Consider the following 18,306-nt stretch of genomic DNA (forward strand, 5'->3'; position numbering starts at 1 on the left):
GCTCTGAGCTTTGTTGATATAAAGAATTTTGCAAAATTATAACTTAAATAGTAAAACTTATAAAGAATTTATTAGTCTTGATAAATTTTAGGTTTAGGAGATATCTATGTACAGATGGTTATAAAAGTATACATACATAATTATTATATATTGTAACATCCTAATAAATAAACAAATAAAAACTGCTTCACTCTTTTACCGCATATGGCAAGATAGACAAAGGACCTAGACATGACACTTCGTTATCAATTTTGCGTCTAATTTTCAATACATTGCATATCAAGCAGAACTCAACACTACTCGTACAGCAGGGTAGGCAGTGGGAACCTAGTGTTAAGACACTCCGTTCCCCATTCCGTTGAATTCCCGAGGTATCGCGGGAGGTTGACGCCGCTCTTTGCCTGTTACCACAGCGAGGAAATTAAAATATTAAATGAATTGTTTACAGTCATATTCTTGTGCGTCATACCAACCTGTTATACATATAAATTAAAGTTTCAAAGTTAGAAATAACCAGATTAAATCCGAATCAATAGTATTGCCAAGTTTTTAATTTACTCTCGACAGAGTTTGATAATATTTTTAATATTCTTAATATTTTTGATAATATTTTTAAAACAAATATATAAAAACTCGAAGTTAACCTTCAACGACTGGGCAACTATTGGTATATACAGAAGCAGAAACAAACTATACAAGTTATATAATATGAGGCAATGGCATCAGGATCCGGCGTTCTTGTTAAAAGTTAGACATTTTTCAAAAATATTTAAAAAGGTAGGTAGAGGGCAAAAATGTTGAAATCTAGTAATAAAATTAGAGCTATATAGGATGCTATTACGACTGTAACTGGGAGATTTAGAGCCGTCAGTGAACCTATTAATTAAAAGATAATCTCTGCGAGGTTAATTTCTAAGAGAAGCTTCTCAGAAGAACTGCCTTCCGAGCTGGTGGTAGCATTTTTATTTATTTGTTCATTCGACGATTCAAAAGTGCTAATAATAATCTATTTGAATAAATAACATTTTGAATTTGAACTCATAATAATTACTAAAGTAGTATATATTATGAGGCCAATTAAAGAACATTATTAATAAATTGGGGTATAATAATGAATAGATAGATATATGTATTAACATACAAAATATATATTATTAAATTTATCAATTGGAGGTTTCAGTAAACCAACGTGTAAATAATTAATTATTTGTTTTTATTAATACCAGTTAATTAATTCTACTTATGGAGCTATTATCCTAAAAATACAAACATATGTATGTCAAAGTTGAATAGTATAAGCTCTAGCCGTGCAAAAATTTTATTTGGATAAGGAAAACACTATAAAATCTTTTATTAATTTCTAGATGATAGGACAGCTTAAAACTTTTATAATAATTCTAATATTATAACAAATGGCCACAAATTTTATTTGAACCATCTCGAATTTACCAAAATATACGAAAAAAGAACAATTCGTACAACTGTCACTTTTTAGAGACATTATTTTCGATAGAGATGTTTTTGTGAAATTATTTACAGTTCTTTAACTTTTTAGTTTTAGATTTATTTTGTATTTTTTATTACAGTGTTATTTTTACTTTATAAGATTTAGATTAAATCATGCCTGAGTAAGTACTTATAATTATGTAATATGTACAAATAAATATCTTGATTTACCTATGCATTAATTTATTAATTTATCGTTCATCATATTGTAAATGATAGTCATCTTATTTAAAAATTAAGAACACTTTTATATATTTTAATAATTAATATTGAGAACATTCCCCCCTGGCCCTCATTGCCCCCTGGCACAAAGGCATAAAGTGCGACTGGGACGGGAAAGTTGCGATTTCGATTTCCATTGGGGAGAGTGAAATATTTATTTTTCTCGCTCTAGTAACGAGGTAAAGCGCGGTGTTGATATAATACTAATAATAATAACATGAAAATATTATAACGATAAGCTACTCTATTATTAATTCCTTAACTTAAAATTAACTAAACATATTGGCTTTCCATAAGTATATAGTTATGGATATAAACTAACAAAATATCGTATATAAAATATCCAGGTGTGTGCCATGTCCAGCTGCGGTGCGTTGCGAGCCGGCAGCAGGAGTCAAGTCTGGACTGAGAACGAATCGTCCTGATACGGCACAAGCACAACCATGCCAATGCAGATCCTGTTGCTGTGGGAAACCACCTATTGTGAAACCTGTAAACTTATTTTAAACATTTTAGATATTACATGCTTAAGACATATTAGATGAACCCATGTAAACTTTAAAAAACTGAGTGCTAAAACATTCACTTATCGTGACATAATGACTTTCTTATGGAACTTAATTACATGTTATATTCAATTAGACCACCTTTTCAGTGCTACAAGCAACCAAAAATCCCAGATTCTTACGCACCACGACGATGTTATATGAAACCCTCAGCGCCTGTAGAGTCCTGTACCACCTACAAGCTCTCGTACCTACCAGTGGACGGCTGCCAGAACTTGCGAGGAGAAGCAATAAAACCTGCGCCCAATTTAATTCCAAGCTGTGAGCCTATGGAGTCATGTACTGTACAAAAGGTTATTTTTATTCACATTATATTGTTTTAGTGAGGCTAGTCGTGGCGGTGTAACTGTGCATGCGACAGGTTACGGGTTTGATCCCCACTCCAAGAAATGAAATATTTAATAGAAATAAAGTGTTTTAACACTAGCTCCCCAAGTTCTCATAGAAAGCTAAAAAACTAAGGCTTCATTCATCCGTAAATTCTTGTAGAGGAGACACACTTCCTTAAGTAGATGCCAGTTACGAGGCGACAGTACAAGCTAGTGCTTTTAAGTACGCTACGTTGAGGATCCAATTTAAAATGTGCAATTTCATTGTGAATAGACAAGTTGTTCTCAAGACTTTTATGTAAAGCAGCTGCTATTTTAAACTAACAATTTTCTTCTTTAAGATGTTTACTTAATAAAAAACAATTTATAAAACAATGGGCACCGTATATTTACTGTTAGGACAGTACTAAGGAAACCGCTTCCTAATATCTGTTGTTTAGATATAACTTGATGTTTACATTTTAGGAAGAAGTATAGAAGTTATAAATTTCTATATTATAACATTAAGTTCCTTATTATTGAAATATTTCTTTCATCACATGTATTGAGGATATCTGTTCATATCAGCGGCGCAATAGCGTGTGACATTAAATGCAATAGGGTGTGGGTTCGATGAATGAAATATTTAATAAATTTTTTTTTTGCTCTGGTGTCTCTCGGGCAAAGCATGGCGTTGAGTTCCGCCACACACAAAAAAAAATATTCTTCCTAACAACAAAAAAAAATTAATATTTAATATTATAGCTATCCTTCCTGCCCAATCCTGTATTCGTAACGCAATCGATCCGTCCCTGCCACCATGACATGTGGGGCCAGGGCCCCATGCAGAACATAACCACGCAGAGACACGACTACGTGGCCAAACCCACTGTGTTGAGGGAGTCTTTCAAACCAGCCCACAAATTTCACTGTGTGGAACAGCCTTTTGAAAGTAAGTGATAATAAAAAAATATATTTAAAAAAAAACAAGAAATCCGATTGTATAAAACTAAAACGTAACTACTTATGGAGGAATAAATTGTACTTCTTCCTATAAAGAATTTAATTGGTTGTAGAATCGTTTTTATTTTTATTCTGATAACATAGCGTTTGGTTGTCGCTGTAATTTATTTTGATTATTGTCGTTAGTGATAATCGCAAGGTTAAGATGAATCGGTTGACGTAAGAATCGTCAAAATCGGTAAATACGTTATGTCTCTACAGTACCACAAAAAACATACTTACATAGATTGATAAACACGTTACACTCCTTTGTATCTTGTAGTCGGGTAATTTAAAAAATATACAAAGATAAAATTGACCTGTGAGAAGTACAAGCCATAAATTATCATAATTTGTAATGGCTCTGTACAAAATATATTTAAAGTTTTAAATATAAAAATAACTTATAAAATAGCAAACATTTCAAGGAATTTTCTTTAATCTTATTCTCATTGAGTTTATTTGAAATATACATACAGAAACATAATATGAAGGAATAACTTTTATTATACATTCCGGAAACTTCAGAATGGGAAAGCAACGAAACTTAGATTATGTTTTAGACGACGGCGGCAAACGAGATGTCTTACTTTTGTGAAATATTACACACATGACGAATAGTTCATACAAATTTTACAATACTTGTGAAAAATGTCTAATATTATATTTCTGTGTGATTATATGAGAAAAATATATATATATTTTATCCTATATAGTTCCTAACAAATTCGTTTAATTTTTCGGGCTCATAATTGGGATGCGTTTCGTTAATTTTTTTTTTACAGCTTCACACTATATCACTTCATACTATGTCAGACTGTAGTGCTTAGACACTGTTGTTCCATCTAACTGCGCTCAAATCAATTCACGAGACTCTGGTTAAGAATTTAAACATAGCAAGTTTGAAACCGCTTCTCTTATTCCAAATTCACTCTTGGTCAAAATCAAATGCTTTAAAAATGTAAAAAATATTTTTAACATTAAACTTTCACGTTTTCTTTCCTTGGTGTTTGTATAAAACGCATATAAAACAAATTCAAACTTCTTTAAGTTCTCGGGATTTGAATCCACGTCTCTTGGAAACAGTCAAAGCACACTTACCACTAAGTTTTACGCTATATGAGTGAACACCCATACAATTTTCTTTATATGACAATGCTACACGAATTTTATTTGTAACCTATCTTTTATATTCTAGATCGGACTGTAAACAAACTATCCTATTTGCCGCCCGAGAGGATGGAGCTCGTAAAATCTTTTGCACCAGAACGTTGTTACGAACGCCCTGTCGCCAAGATGGATGGCAGCACCACCCATAAACTGAGCTATATGCCAAATCAGGTAATATTATAGACGTTAGGTTTGGATATGGACAGAATTAAATATATATTCTTAATTTAAACTGACTTCTGCCACCATTTTTTATGGTATATAAAGCTACTATCGACTTGGAAGGCAGTAGGTAGTGCTCAGAAGAGTTGGCAGCAAGCAGTTGCTGTTTTTGAAATAAATGGCTCTCCTGCTTGAGTTTCAAAAGCTATCCATGTGTTTTTTATGTGTACAGTCTCACTAGTCCTTCACACGTATCAATAGAACACAAAAGACACTTTCAACTCGAACTCTAATAAAAATATATAAAGTAAAAATATTTGTTCTAGATTTTACCAAAAGAACCAATGCCGTGGGCCTGTAAGGGCCAGTACCAGAAGCCGTGTCAGAAATTAGAGGGAAACACCACGTATACAATGAGGTATCTATATATGGAGATATCTTTTTAAGTAAGTGTCTTACACAGAATAATTGGACACCTGGAAATAATTTAGGAACGTCATATTTAAAAAAAACAATGTCTTTCTATAATTATTTGTACTTACTTATTTAACAGTTTTTTTTTCTGGAAGTGTCTTATTTCTTTTCCAATTTAGCTATCTAGATTCTAAGAATGACTGTCGAAGAAGAGCCATTATTCCCAACACTTGTGTGAATCCTGTGACCGCATCTAAAAGATTTGAAACTGAAACAATATATAAGAACAGGTAATTTACTTTTTAACCGACTTCTTATATATTTATTAGTAATTAGTATTTAAATATAACTATTCCATCGTGCAATGAAAGGGACTATGTTAATTACTGTTCAATAGAGTATTATATGGCCATATCTAAGGCACGCAGCCCATGGCCGCAATCTGTTGAAATAAAGTAATAATTTAAATATAAACATTATCGGTGAGCGGAAATTGAACCCACAATCATCAGTGTATACTTATGGACTAATATACTCGTATACTAGAGTTCTAATACGTTCATGATTCGAATTAAAAATATATTTTCTAAGTTAGATAGTCCATTTATTCCAGAGTGCTCTAGTCTAGGCTATATTACAACACTTTAATCGTTTCGCTGTAAGTAAACGATTTTATCACAGCCACAAAAGAGTGATTGTAAGCGCGACAGGTTGTAGGTTTGATTCCCACTCGAGGATATAAATTATTTTATATTTATAATTTCCTCGCTCTGGTATCGAACCTCTCTCTGCCCACCTCGTTACATCGTGAAGGTGAAATAAAAATTTAATAATATATATCCATGCGGCTATAAACATGCTTCGAATTTCACAATGGCAATTTCTCGACGTTTTAAGGTGTCATGTTGTGCACGCAATATAGTTATTTAATAAACATAGTCAGTCTCCTTTTCTAAAGGCATTGTTATTATTTATATTTTGTAGGAATTTTGTAATTGATCTTACTGATTTTGAGATATCGTTTTTTTAACGGTTTAAACTTGGAAAGTTTGGCGTGGATTATATTTTTTTTGGTCCAGATTATTTTTTTTAGAATACTACTTTTAAAATATAATAAATCTGTGCAGACATTTAAAACAGCAAAATTACGTGTTCAGCCCGTGCTTTTTCAAAATCAAAATATTAAAATACATTTTTTGTTTTAAAATCATGATTTCATTTTGAATCATGTTGATTTTCTTTTCAGTTATTTACCAGCATCCGCTCCAATACCTCAAGCGATAAAGCCTTTACCGAACCTCGTATCTTCTACTGCCCAAATGGAGGGCGATACAGTACACAAGGTAATTAGAACTTATAATAAATTTTTATTTCAGTCGTGACCCAGAAGTACAAGTGTGTGACTGTTACCTAACTCTGGTTGTGGGTTCGATCCCGACTCGAGAAATTGAAATATATATTTAAATTTATATATTCATTTCTTAGCTCTGGTGTCGAGGTAAAGCGCAGCGTTGAGTACCGCCACTCAACATGCAATGCCTCCAGAAGTTTGAGGAAAATGGAGAACGAAATGACATAACACTAGTTTCTCTCTACCTACCCTGCTGAGTGCGAGATAACAGCGTTAAACTGATTAAAATATTGAAAAGATTGTAACTATTTAAGGCTTATAAATTAAAAAAAAACGAATAGTCTTTACTGGTTAAAGCTTCAACCCATAACTTACTAAACACAGACAAGCAAATAAATAAACCAAAAAAAATTCAAATTGTTACAGTTATCCTTCCTGCCCAATCCTGTATGTATAACACAAGCGATCCGTCCCTGCCACCACGACATGTGGGGCCAGGGCCCCATGCAGAACATAACCACGCAGAGACACGACTACGTGGCGAAACCCACCGCTTTGAGGGAGTCTTTCAAGCCAGCCCACAAATTTCACTGTGTGGAACAGCCTTTTGAAAGTGAGTTATTTTTTTTGTTTTTTTATATTCTTTATTTTACTACGCTTAGTTCTTAATATAGTCTGCTTATTCAAATATATTTTCCAGTTTACCTTCAAATATTTTGTTAAAATATACATAATGTATGAAATGTATCTCATAATAGAGAACGGAGTGTATTAACACTAGGTTCTCATGCGGATAAAAGAGAAATTCCAAGGAAATTGTAAACTTACGCTTGATAATAAATAAAATATCTGTAGGAATGCACTGATGGCTGTAAGTTCGTATATTGGTATAAATATTTACATTTCATTCCTTTAACGAAGTGCGGTTTTGAATTTCGCCGAACAGGCAACGGATCCAATAATAGCTGCTGTGGAATTTATGTACCTACTTAAGCTCATGATTGTGGATTCGAAACGCACGCGCAGGAATATTTTCATTATATTTGTTTTATAGTCCTTGGTCTTGAAAGATCATCGCAGGATGTCAGTTTTTCCGATATTTTTTTAAATCCATATAATATAAAAAGTACATGACAAAGATTTATTTTCACATTTTTCTTATAACTGACACGACTCACTATCTATCTACCTATCAAATCGTCTATCAACCGTTTTCTGCTTATCGTTGATTTCTGGGACATTCTAGTAGAAATATAAATTATTTTTTAACAAAAACAAAAACCGACTTCTAACAATGAACTAAAAAGTGAAAAATAATTTTACAAAGATTTTATAATTTTGAAGTCGGTGCCAAGTAAAACAAACAGGCTTAGTAATTAGATATTGTAGTAAGGGTGTTGTAGCATTAGTTTGACACCGACTTCAAAATTATAAAATCTTTGTAAAATTATTTTTCACTTTTTAGTTCATTGTTAGAAGCGGTTTTTGTTTTTGTCAAAAATAAATTTATTTTACGATTTTAAGTGATGGGTAGATCTTAAAATGATGCTTCTTAAACGAGTGGTGATGGTGGTGGTAGTGGTTGTCAACGAGTGGTTGTGGTTGTCCTATGTAAAACTTTATTTAATTAAGTATTATTTTTGTGCAATGTTACATTTTGGTATATTGACAAGAACATACATAAAAAGTATTCGGGCAAATTGAAAATCTCCCTTTTTTGAAGTTGGTTGAAAATGAGAACATCCTCTTTTTTGAGGTCACCTCACCTCTGACATCAATTTAAAAAGTTTTTGCTTGTAACTATTACAGTATAATCAATTTTTTACCAAACTTTCTAAATTTTCACCTGATCCCATAATCGGAACCTAACCAAACTTTCACCAAATTATCCTTGAAGTGTATCCTTTCAAATAAAAAAAGAATCATCAAAATCGGTCAGCGCGACATTGAGTTATTCGGCTATTTGTCGCGCACATACTTAATGCAAATTTAAGACTTATGTGATTTTCTCATAGATACCATTGTCAGACATGGACCAAAAAAAAATGGGACCATTCGGGAAGCTTCACCTTTCAAACAAAAAAAAAATTTTCAAAATCGGTTCACCCAGTCAAAAGTTATGAGGTAACAAACATAAAAAAAAAAAATAAAAAAAAAATAAAAAAAAAAATAAAAAAAAAAAAAAAAAAAAATACAGTCGAATTGATAACCTCCTTTTCTTACAGAAGTCGGTTAAAAAGTATTCGGGCGAATTGGGAATCTCCCTTTTTTGAAGTTGGTTGAAAATGAGAACATCCTCTTTTTTGAGGTTGGTTGAAAAGAAATGCAACGATCAGGAATCTCACTTCTGACATCAATTTAAAAAGTTTTTTCTTGTAATTATTACAGTATAATCAATTTTTTACCAAAAAAAACAAACTTTCTCAATTTTCTCCGGATTCCATAATCGAAACCTAACCAAACTTTCACCAAATTATCCTTGAACTGTATCCTTTCAAATAAAAAAAGAATCATCAAAATCGGTTGCGCGATATTGAGTTATTCGGCTATTAGTCGCGCACATGCCTAATGCAAATTTAAGACTTATGTGATTTTCTCATGGATACCATTGTCAGACATGGACCAAAAAAAAATGGGACCATTCGGGAAGCTATACCTTTCAAATAAAAAAAAATTTATCAATATCGGTTCACCCAGTTAAAAGTTATGAGGTAACAAACATAAAAAAAAAATAAAAAAAAAATACAGTCGAATTGATAACCTCCTTTTCTCACAGAAGTCGGTTAAAAAGGTGATATATTTTGACTTTTGACTAAACTCTCCCTATGCTACTATGTGAAGAAGCGCGTAAACCTACATAAAATAGAAAATACTTGACACAAAAGAAGAAGAAAGAAGAAGAGAAAAAGAGGTCATATAGCTTATTACAAAAGCGAATTTTTTTTTGCATAATCTGTTTCAGATCGCACAGTGAACCGAATGTCCTACTTGAACCCTGGCAAAGTCCTGCCACCAGAATCGTACGCTCCACATCGGTGTTACGAAAAACCAGCTGGTACTTTGTGTTTATTTATTAAATACATTTACAGCCTATACCTAGTTAGAGCCAGTAGCGCAATAATGACGTCATTTAATTTTTTCGTATTTTTATTAATATACGTGAAAATACTATTTCATATGTTGAAATACATTTTGGGGAACATTTATATATATTATTTTTATGATATTTGTATGATATTTAAATGTAAAGGGGGCACATTAATAACAAGCGTTTATCATGGAATGTTATTTATAACTTGTGTACATGGGGGTTTCCCCGGTCTAATGCGCGCGCTCGGCCTACGTTATATAAATACAAAATGGCGTTAAATTGAAAACAGAGTGGCTTATCATCAGGTCATCTGGTTTAAAATGTAAGCTATATCTATTTTATGTGAAGGGTGTTCAAGGCAAAGGAGAAGCATAATGCAAAAATTTTAACATAATTAATTACTAAACTGAAATTATAACTTTGTTAATAATAACATTTTCCTAAATATTTTCAGCAAAAATGGAGTGTGATACTATTCAAAAGATGTCGTTCCAACCGGTTTGCTCGACGGCGCCGCAGCGACCGCCTTGGGCCTGCAAAGGACAATACCAAAAGCCATGTCAAAAAGTACATCATTACTTTTCTTTTCTAGTTATTCTTATTTCACGTATAGCAGGGTATACAGTGGGAACCTAGTGTGCACGTACATTTGGGCGTGGGGAATCCACGCCCAAATGTTCGAGGTATTGTCAATTCAGTGGGGGAACGTCAACGGAACCAACCAACAAACCTTGCGACGAAAAGAGGAAATAAAAGTAATTTAGTCCCTCGAGTACAGATCAAACCCATGTCCATCACGTTTATAGTCAGACGCTACGCAAAGACCAGCTAACATAGAATACCTTTATAAAATGATATGTTATTTCAAATAAATTTTGTCTAATTATTTATTCCTCTATTCTCTCTCTCTCCATTTCAGTTGGAAGGCACGACAGTATATCGCTCATCGTTCTTGCCACCCGGAGAAGATTGCACAGAATATGTGGACCCCTGCTCTTATGGGGATTGTAACCGTTAGTACATATTCTTACTATTCCTATAAGACGACTATGGCAAAAACCCACGGTGGAGTTTATATATCTCTTTTGAAATAAGTTGTAGTGACGTAATAGTAAATATTGTTTGTGTTACCTAAGTATCTAATACTGTATGTGATGTTACCTGGAATTTACAAGTCAGTCTTAATCCACTTACCACTTAGAGCGCTAGCTTGAATAAATTATATAGCTATAGCATGCGTTTAGAATATTAATATACCTACTATATAGTAAATGTTTGTAAATAATGGTAGTACCTAATGATACAATAAAACCTATGTTGACTCGACTGTAAAGGCGACGGTTGTGGGTTCAATCCCCACTCGGGGAAATGAATTATTATTTATTAATATTTTCATTTCTTTGCTCTGGTAACAAGCCAAAGCGCGGCGTTAAGCTTCGCCACTCAACATGCAATGCCGTCAAAAGTGTGGCGGAGATTGGGGAACGGAGAGTCCTTACATTAGGTTCCCTCTGCCTACCCAGCTATATACGGGGTACAGCTTGAAGCTGATCATAAGTCTAGGTATCTACACTTTAAATAATAAAACGGTAAACAATGCTGACCATACGTCTTTATTTATATACGTGCGCACGTACTAATGTTTTTCCTATTAATTGTTTTAATATGATTAGGCGCCTGAGGTCTGGCTGATTCTGCGACGTTTGTGGATTCGATTTTCAATCGAAGTTATCTTTATTTTCTCACTCTGGTATGAAAACAAAACCTCGATACGTTCCACCACCCAACAACATCTAAAATATAGGGCGATGCGTGGAGAACGGAGCGGGTTAACCCAAGGTTCCCTCTGCCTATCCTACTAGTGCGGGATAGAGCGTGGAACTGAAAATAAAATGTACTTTCAGCTTGCAATTGTGTGTGCCCAGCCGAGTGTATTGCAAAGGATCCATGCGCTTGCACTTTCCCACGAGCAGAATGCAGTTAACGCTTTGATCATAGCCTTTGTTTGTTGTGATTTAAAAGAAATGGTGTGTCGTGAATGGCGGCTTTACGAAGTGACGTTAGATGATTTTAAACTACATATAAATTATTATATTTCGATCAGTTTTTGTATTAAATATTATTGACGATTAAATATTTATTTCTTGTTTAACCGTTTTATTTGTAACTAGCCATTAGCACATTTTCAAACACAAGTGTGGGAGCCACCTACTCTCATCTCAGGACTCGGGTACAGGTGTTTTACATGGACATAGGAATAGGGGGCGCCGGGTAGACCTTGCCCACCCCAGAAGTGTTACTAACAAAAAAATACATTAAAAAAATAAAAACTAAGCAAACACAGACTTGTTCATAGCTTAAGTCCAGGGTGGACTTGAAAAATATGAATAAAATATAAAGATATGGAGCTAAACCATTTACCATTAACTTTAATGGTTTAAACTAGAGGTCGGCAACGTTTTTTAGGTAAAGAGTGAAATACTAAATTTAAAATTAATGGCGGGCGCCAACTGTTTTTTGACCTAACAAATATAAAAAATAATATATTTTTTAAACACGCATGCCAGTTAACGCAAACGTGCAAGCGTGTTACCGTTGACGTAGATACAATAGATTCTAGGAATTTAAGTTTTTAATTTCTTGTCTAAATTAACAATAGTTTAAGGGCTCACTAAAATTTATTGAAGGGCGCCGCGTTGCCGACCTCTGGTTTAAACCATTAACCTTTTAATACAAACAGTATAATAATATATTAGTTTGCCTCGATAAATTAATATAACCTTCGTACAAATATTTTTATAAGATTTTGAATACTCAAACAAATTTATCGGTGTTTTGATTGGATTGTTACATATTAAATGAATTTTATTAATTTAATTCAATGATACTTATTGAGAAAATGTTTAAAAATTTGGACGTGGCGGGATTTGAACCTGCACCTCTTTGCAAACCGTCCAAGCGCTCTGACCGGTGTTACTGTTTTTTTGTCATCAATCTTTCTTTTTTATTGTCTTTTTTGTATTTAATTAACAGAAGCAACTGCTTTTTTTCTATTAAGGAGCCCTATATTGATCAATATTTTTGTCAATCTTGAATTTACAATATTTTTGTGAGTGTGAGCCATTAGATTATTATTAGATTAGATAGCTTACCAATCTATATTGATTGAATAAAAAGGCCGATGACTTGCTCTGTAGAGTACAATATCTTCCTTGCTTGCCTTGTCGTGACCTAATTATATAAATTATATTTAATTTAAAAAAAAAATAAAAAAGATGCGTCAATTTTGTGAGGTTACCGGCGCTGAAGAAAAACGGAGTAGATCCTTTTTAGAATCGTCCAATTGGCAACTAAAAGTTAGTATACTGTTTAAATAGTTAGGATTTTTTTAAATATCGTAATCTCAAAATTCAATAAAGGAGGAGGATGTCATACCTTCTATGCTGTGTTTAGTACTTGTACTTGTAATAAAAATTATTATCTTGTCTCATAAAGAAATGTTTTGTAGGGATATTTCATTTTTTAATCGATATCATTTTGCTGTTTTATTACTGTTTTTTATAATTTTTAGGTGGCCCTGTCTAGTTTCCATGAATATGATGGTAAAGTAGAAAATTTACCGGCTGCAGCGAATGTAACGCCCACGCCGCCACTGCGGTGTGAATTCTCCACCTAGGTCTCCAAGTAGTCAAAACAAAGACAAGGAAAAAGGCAATTCTCAATCTGCCACTTTGGATTCAGACCAGCAGGAGAGTTGTAGTGAAGACGATGAAGAATGTAAGTAATACTTTATAAACAGTACTTCATATAAAAAACACTATTTTTATCTTCTTCTTTTGTCCTGCATAGAGCAGATCAGGCAGAAGAAGCCAAATGTTAAAACACTCCATTCTTCATGCACCATCTAATTTCCAAAACGTTGCATTTATTGAGTACCACACATAGTTTTGTTACTATTACATATTAGAGCACGGATTTAAAAATATTTCATTTGTTTGAGTGAGCATTGAATCCACAGCTGCTGCATTTACACATTCACACGCTATTCTACTATGATTTAATGGTATCAAAATTATATTAATTATTATTATTATTATTATATTGATTATACTATTATTATATTGAGGCTGTCGTGGGCACAAGGGGTGCCCCCCGAAAAGCCCGGCGTTGAGTTCCGCCACTTAATACGCAATGCCTCGAAAAATTTGGTGCTAAATGAGGAATGGAGTGTCTAAACTCTAGGTTTCATCTGCCTAGTCAAAGGGAACCTAGTGTTGCCTTGCCGATTGTTCAAAATTATTATCATTCGCTCGCGGTATAAAACAAACCCTCGATATGTACCTCCACTCAACACGCAATATCTCAAAAATTGGGCGGTGCGTGAAGAACGGAGTAAATAAAAATGTACTTTTTTCAGGTTGCAATTGTGTGACCCCAGAGTGGTGCATGCCAAAGCCATAAGCGTTGGAAGGGAGGGAGCCGGGTGGGCTGTGCCCACCCCAGAATAATGTTGTGCCCATCTCAAAAGCTTTACTTAGGTACAACAAAATTTGCCAAAAAATTAAAAAAACAATATTTACACACACATATTTATCTATAACTTAAGTCCAGACCCACCTCCCCCCAAGAAAATTATTTAATTATTTATTTAAAACTATATATCCACTATTTCACATTTACTTTACTGAAATACTTAAAATAATAATTAAAAATCTTTTATTGTGTATTGCAGAAATAAAAATAATGTTTTATTACAAACGTCGTTTATTAGCAAAACATGAAAAATGTGAATATTTTGTATACAAGAACAACGGTTCTCTATGGTTATTAAAAACAATGTAAAATTACTATATGCACTTGAATTACTTATTTCGAAGTCGATTGAGTCCACATTTGGCAAACAGTACATATAAAAATAAAATAAAGGAAGTCTGTTTGTCATCGACAAAATTTTAAAATTTTGCTATATTTCTCACAAAGGCGACATAACGAAATAATATCTCACATTACTTTTTATACAAAACTGGAAAAAAAAAATACATTTTACACGAGAAAAGCAAAGTATGATAAGAAAAAAAGATAAGTATATAAGATACAAGAAAGATATAATATATTATGTGTGAAAAATTATGTGACAAAAAAAATCTAACTATCAACACACTTGCCTATTGCCATTGTAATATTGATCTTAAATGCAGACATCTACTAATTACAATTACTCTTTACCTCTTCGTCGAGTCTCTTTAGCATGTACTATGAATAAAATATTTAAATAAACAAATTTGAAATTTATTATCTTATATGCAGCCAAATGCCGAAACGTTAAAATATCCGTAACGTAAAAATCACTGATTTATTATATGAAACAGTCTTTTTGTTTTAAATACAGTACGGTCAACAAGTGACTTGCTGCGCAGATCCTAAAATCATTGAGATTTTTCTTATGAATATTTTCTATTCGAGTTGACAATGCGCAAAAATTTAGAAAACATAATTTTAGGCGACCACGTCTTGTTAGCCGTACTGTAAGCAATTTTTAAAATTATATTAAACTTAGCGGAATGGTCAAATGACACTATTACTTGAAATTGTCAATTAGCTTTTTCTATACTATAGCTGGTATAATACCTACATAAAAGCTTTACAGTACATCTAAAAAATGGAAGTCAGCAATGGAAATCATATTATATTTAAAGGTTTTATAAGTGACATAAGTATGGCTATGCTAACTTTAGTATAAGTAAACAAGAATGCACTAGCTATCTCTACCCTCATGTAAACAAGGCACAAATTCTCTAACAAACGGTCCCTAAGAATAGGAATTAGACATTGGATTATATGTAAAATCGATTAAAATCTATTTTTTGTAAATTTATATAACAAAAGAACTGAAATAATTTGACAAATTGTAAAATCAATTTGTATCATGGGCAAAGGCAGTCTGGTGCCCACCCCAGAAATTTTATAAATAAAAAATTTCCTGTTTAAAGCTAAAGTCAAAATATAATTATAATATGGTTTCTTACACCATTCCTGTATTCATGGATGAGATTATAGTTACGAATTTACTTTTAAATAATAAACCAATAGCATACACTATACACATGAATATCTTTTAATAAAAAAAACTTACTTTATCCTGAAATGAAAAAATTAGAGTGAAATTAGTGTTAAGAAATTCTATTCTTAGCATTTCTTGCAAATTCAAGACATTGCTTGTTGAAAGGCAGAACTCAATGCTATACTTTGTCTTACCAGAATGAAGAAATTAATAAATATATTAATTTCTGGTTCTGAATAAAATGTTTATAATTTTTATACATATATTGGTTATATATTTTTAAATATATAACCAATATATGTATAATGAAACATATTAAATTATATATAAACTTAATGAAAAACACATTCACCAACGACTAACTCCAAAAAACAAACAAATAGCAATCATCTATGTGAATATACTATAACAATTTATATTTAAATCTATAGTTTTACATTGCCCTTTAATTTTAAGCTACTATGTGACATGCTAGATAGAAATGTTTATACAATAGTGATGGATATTACATTTTTATTACTCTTCTCAAACTTATATAATTTTATACTGGTATTATTATTTCCATAAAACCTATTATTCAATAATCACTTACTAATTTTAATATCAGAGAAACAATGATTAACAAACAAGATCTACAACAAATTATACATAAACTGTGAAATCTTATAATAATACTGCACTCATTTTTAAATATTCTTTGATATAAATCATTCAACACTCAATATAAAAAAATATCAACATTAAAGTATGTCCCTAACAATATCATTATTATTTTTCTCCCATATTTGACCACTTCTATATAACCTGTATATTTTATTACTTACTAAGTTCTGTCCAAACTTTAACATGGCACCTTCAAACTTATGCTGAAAAACTTGCATTTGTGTCTCATTGTATCCATCAGGATTGAACTTCTTTGGATCTTTACAAATAGTGTATTTATGTGCTCCCAGTTGTTCTAAAGGAATATTTTTGCTAGTGGAAGTTAAATTAAACAAATCTTCAAACACTGTCATAGTATCAAAATTTCTTATTTTAATTGAAACTTTTTCTTGAGACACAGAGTAGTAATGTGTTTTTCTCAATATATCTGGATGCCCTAGTTCTGCATTATCGTCATCATTTTGATTCAAGCAAAACAGCAGTGGCTCTACAACATAGGTGCGAATAGATCTTGTTGGATCAAAATCATCTAAAACTGCTTTAAAATTGTTGTGAACTCTTGGAACTAAAAACTCATCCCAAGATAATACAGCCACATGACTGACTTTGTTCACTTCTTCCCTATCATATTTAAAGTGTCTAAACAAACAGTCAAGTTCAATTGCATATCTCACAATTTTGTATGATTTTGAAAACAAAAATGGATAATTTAATGGATAAAATTGAATTTCCCACTGTGTAATATCTGGTGGGAATAAATTCAGCCTTTTTATAACATCCTCAGAAATCATACTATCATATATTGTAAAGAAATTCACTCCAATTATGTGATGAAATGCTAAGAATTCTAAAAATGCATCTCTAGATACTATAGGAACATCATTTGGTATAACACATATAGCAGGTTCTATGTTGTTAACAAATTTTATATTACTGTTCTCCCTGGGCTTTTTCTTAGTGTTGACTTGAATGATCTTACTAATTGGAGCATGCATTGGGTTTATATTATAGTCATTAACATAATAACTTATCCCTTTTGGTTTTCCAAGATTTTTAGCAAGTGAACACTGGAATATGTATAAACGGAAATTATTTATTGATTCTGATACTATTTTGTAATTAAATCTGCCAGGCTTAGGTTTAAGATTATTTTCGAGCCATATATTACAGCGATAATTTGGTACCGCTGAAGCTTTACCTACGACTATTGTGTCTATAATATATGCATTGGTAGGTGAAAGTTGGTCATATTTACTATAAGAACGTAAAAACGATGAATAAGAATAGAATTGATCATCGATTTCTTGAAACAAGGGCGGAGTTTCTCGTACTTCCATTGATGTGTTGCGAAGTATTTCTGACAACATTGTAGCGTTAAAACCAGGGCCACAAAATTCAATCTCTGACAAGCCGGGTTTGCCAAAAAAGTTGAGTACTTCTAGCACATATCGCAGCCGGTAATATTCATGACGGTAAATTAAAAGAGTAATAATACTCAGAAAACAAACCACAATAAGGATCAGCTGATAATATTTCCTCATTATACTTCCCACTGGTTTTCTAGAGGTCTTCATTTATTTTATGTTTAAAAACATGAATGTGCTCAGATCTTATATAAAAAACTCCTTTTAAATTATACAATGAAAACGAAAAAAACATATAATTTTTAAATTCGACTGCATTACACTGCATTGCACCCACACATTGTTTCTCACTTGTCAAATTATCTTGTCGCTGTCATTCTTACGACTTAAAAACTTTTAAATCTAATTGCATGATATAGGGAGGAC

General features: G+C 32.3%; 2 protein-coding genes across 2 annotated transcripts; one reads left to right on the forward strand and one right to left on the reverse strand.

Moving 5' to 3' along the window:
* The first annotated feature begins 2,323 nt into the window (after positions 1-2,323).
* LOC146535143 (uncharacterized) lies at positions 2,324-11,939 on the forward strand. The gene is made up of 11 exons (XM_085192068.1): positions 2,324-2,587; positions 3,368-3,554; positions 4,803-4,945; positions 5,263-5,354; positions 5,530-5,640; positions 6,597-6,693; positions 7,128-7,314; positions 9,664-9,756; positions 10,247-10,359; positions 10,712-10,805; positions 11,697-11,939. Exons 1-11 carry the CDS (start codon positions 2,339-2,341, stop codon positions 11,774-11,776), a joined length of 1,446 nt encoding a protein of 481 aa, XP_085048194.1. The 5' UTR covers positions 2,324-2,338; the 3' UTR covers positions 11,777-11,939.
* Positions 11,940-14,538: 2,599 nt separating this feature from the next.
* LOC146535144 (uncharacterized) lies at positions 14,539-18,290 on the reverse strand. Its single transcript, XM_085190931.1, has one exon. It carries the CDS (start codon positions 18,088-18,090, stop codon positions 16,594-16,596), a length of 1,497 nt encoding a protein of 498 aa, XP_085047057.1. The 5' UTR covers positions 18,091-18,290; the 3' UTR covers positions 14,539-16,593.
* Positions 18,291-18,306: the final 16 nt, after the last annotated feature.

The sequence above is a fragment of the Heliconius melpomene genome, chromosome 10, assembly GCF_056956725.1.
Source record: "Heliconius melpomene rosina isolate 202511_hmr_F chromosome 10, ASM5695672v1, whole genome shotgun sequence".
NCBI classification, from domain to species: domain Eukaryota; kingdom Metazoa; phylum Arthropoda; class Insecta; order Lepidoptera; family Nymphalidae; genus Heliconius; species Heliconius melpomene.

Coding starts and splice junctions, on each gene's coding strand:
- LOC146535143 (XM_085192068.1), top strand. CDS start 2,339: ATGGAACTTAATTACATGTTATATTCAATTAGACCACCTTTTCAGTGC. Junction 3,555..4,802: donor TGTGGAACAGCCTTTTGAAA/GTAAGTGATAAT, acceptor TTTATATTCTAG/ATCGGACTGTAAACAAACTA. Junction 4,946..5,262: donor TGAGCTATATGCCAAATCAG/GTAATATTATAG, acceptor TATTTGTTCTAG/ATTTTACCAAAAGAACCAAT.
- LOC146535144 (XM_085190931.1), bottom strand. CDS start 18,090: ATGAAGACCTCTAGAAAACCAGTGGGAAGTATAATGAGGAAATATTAT.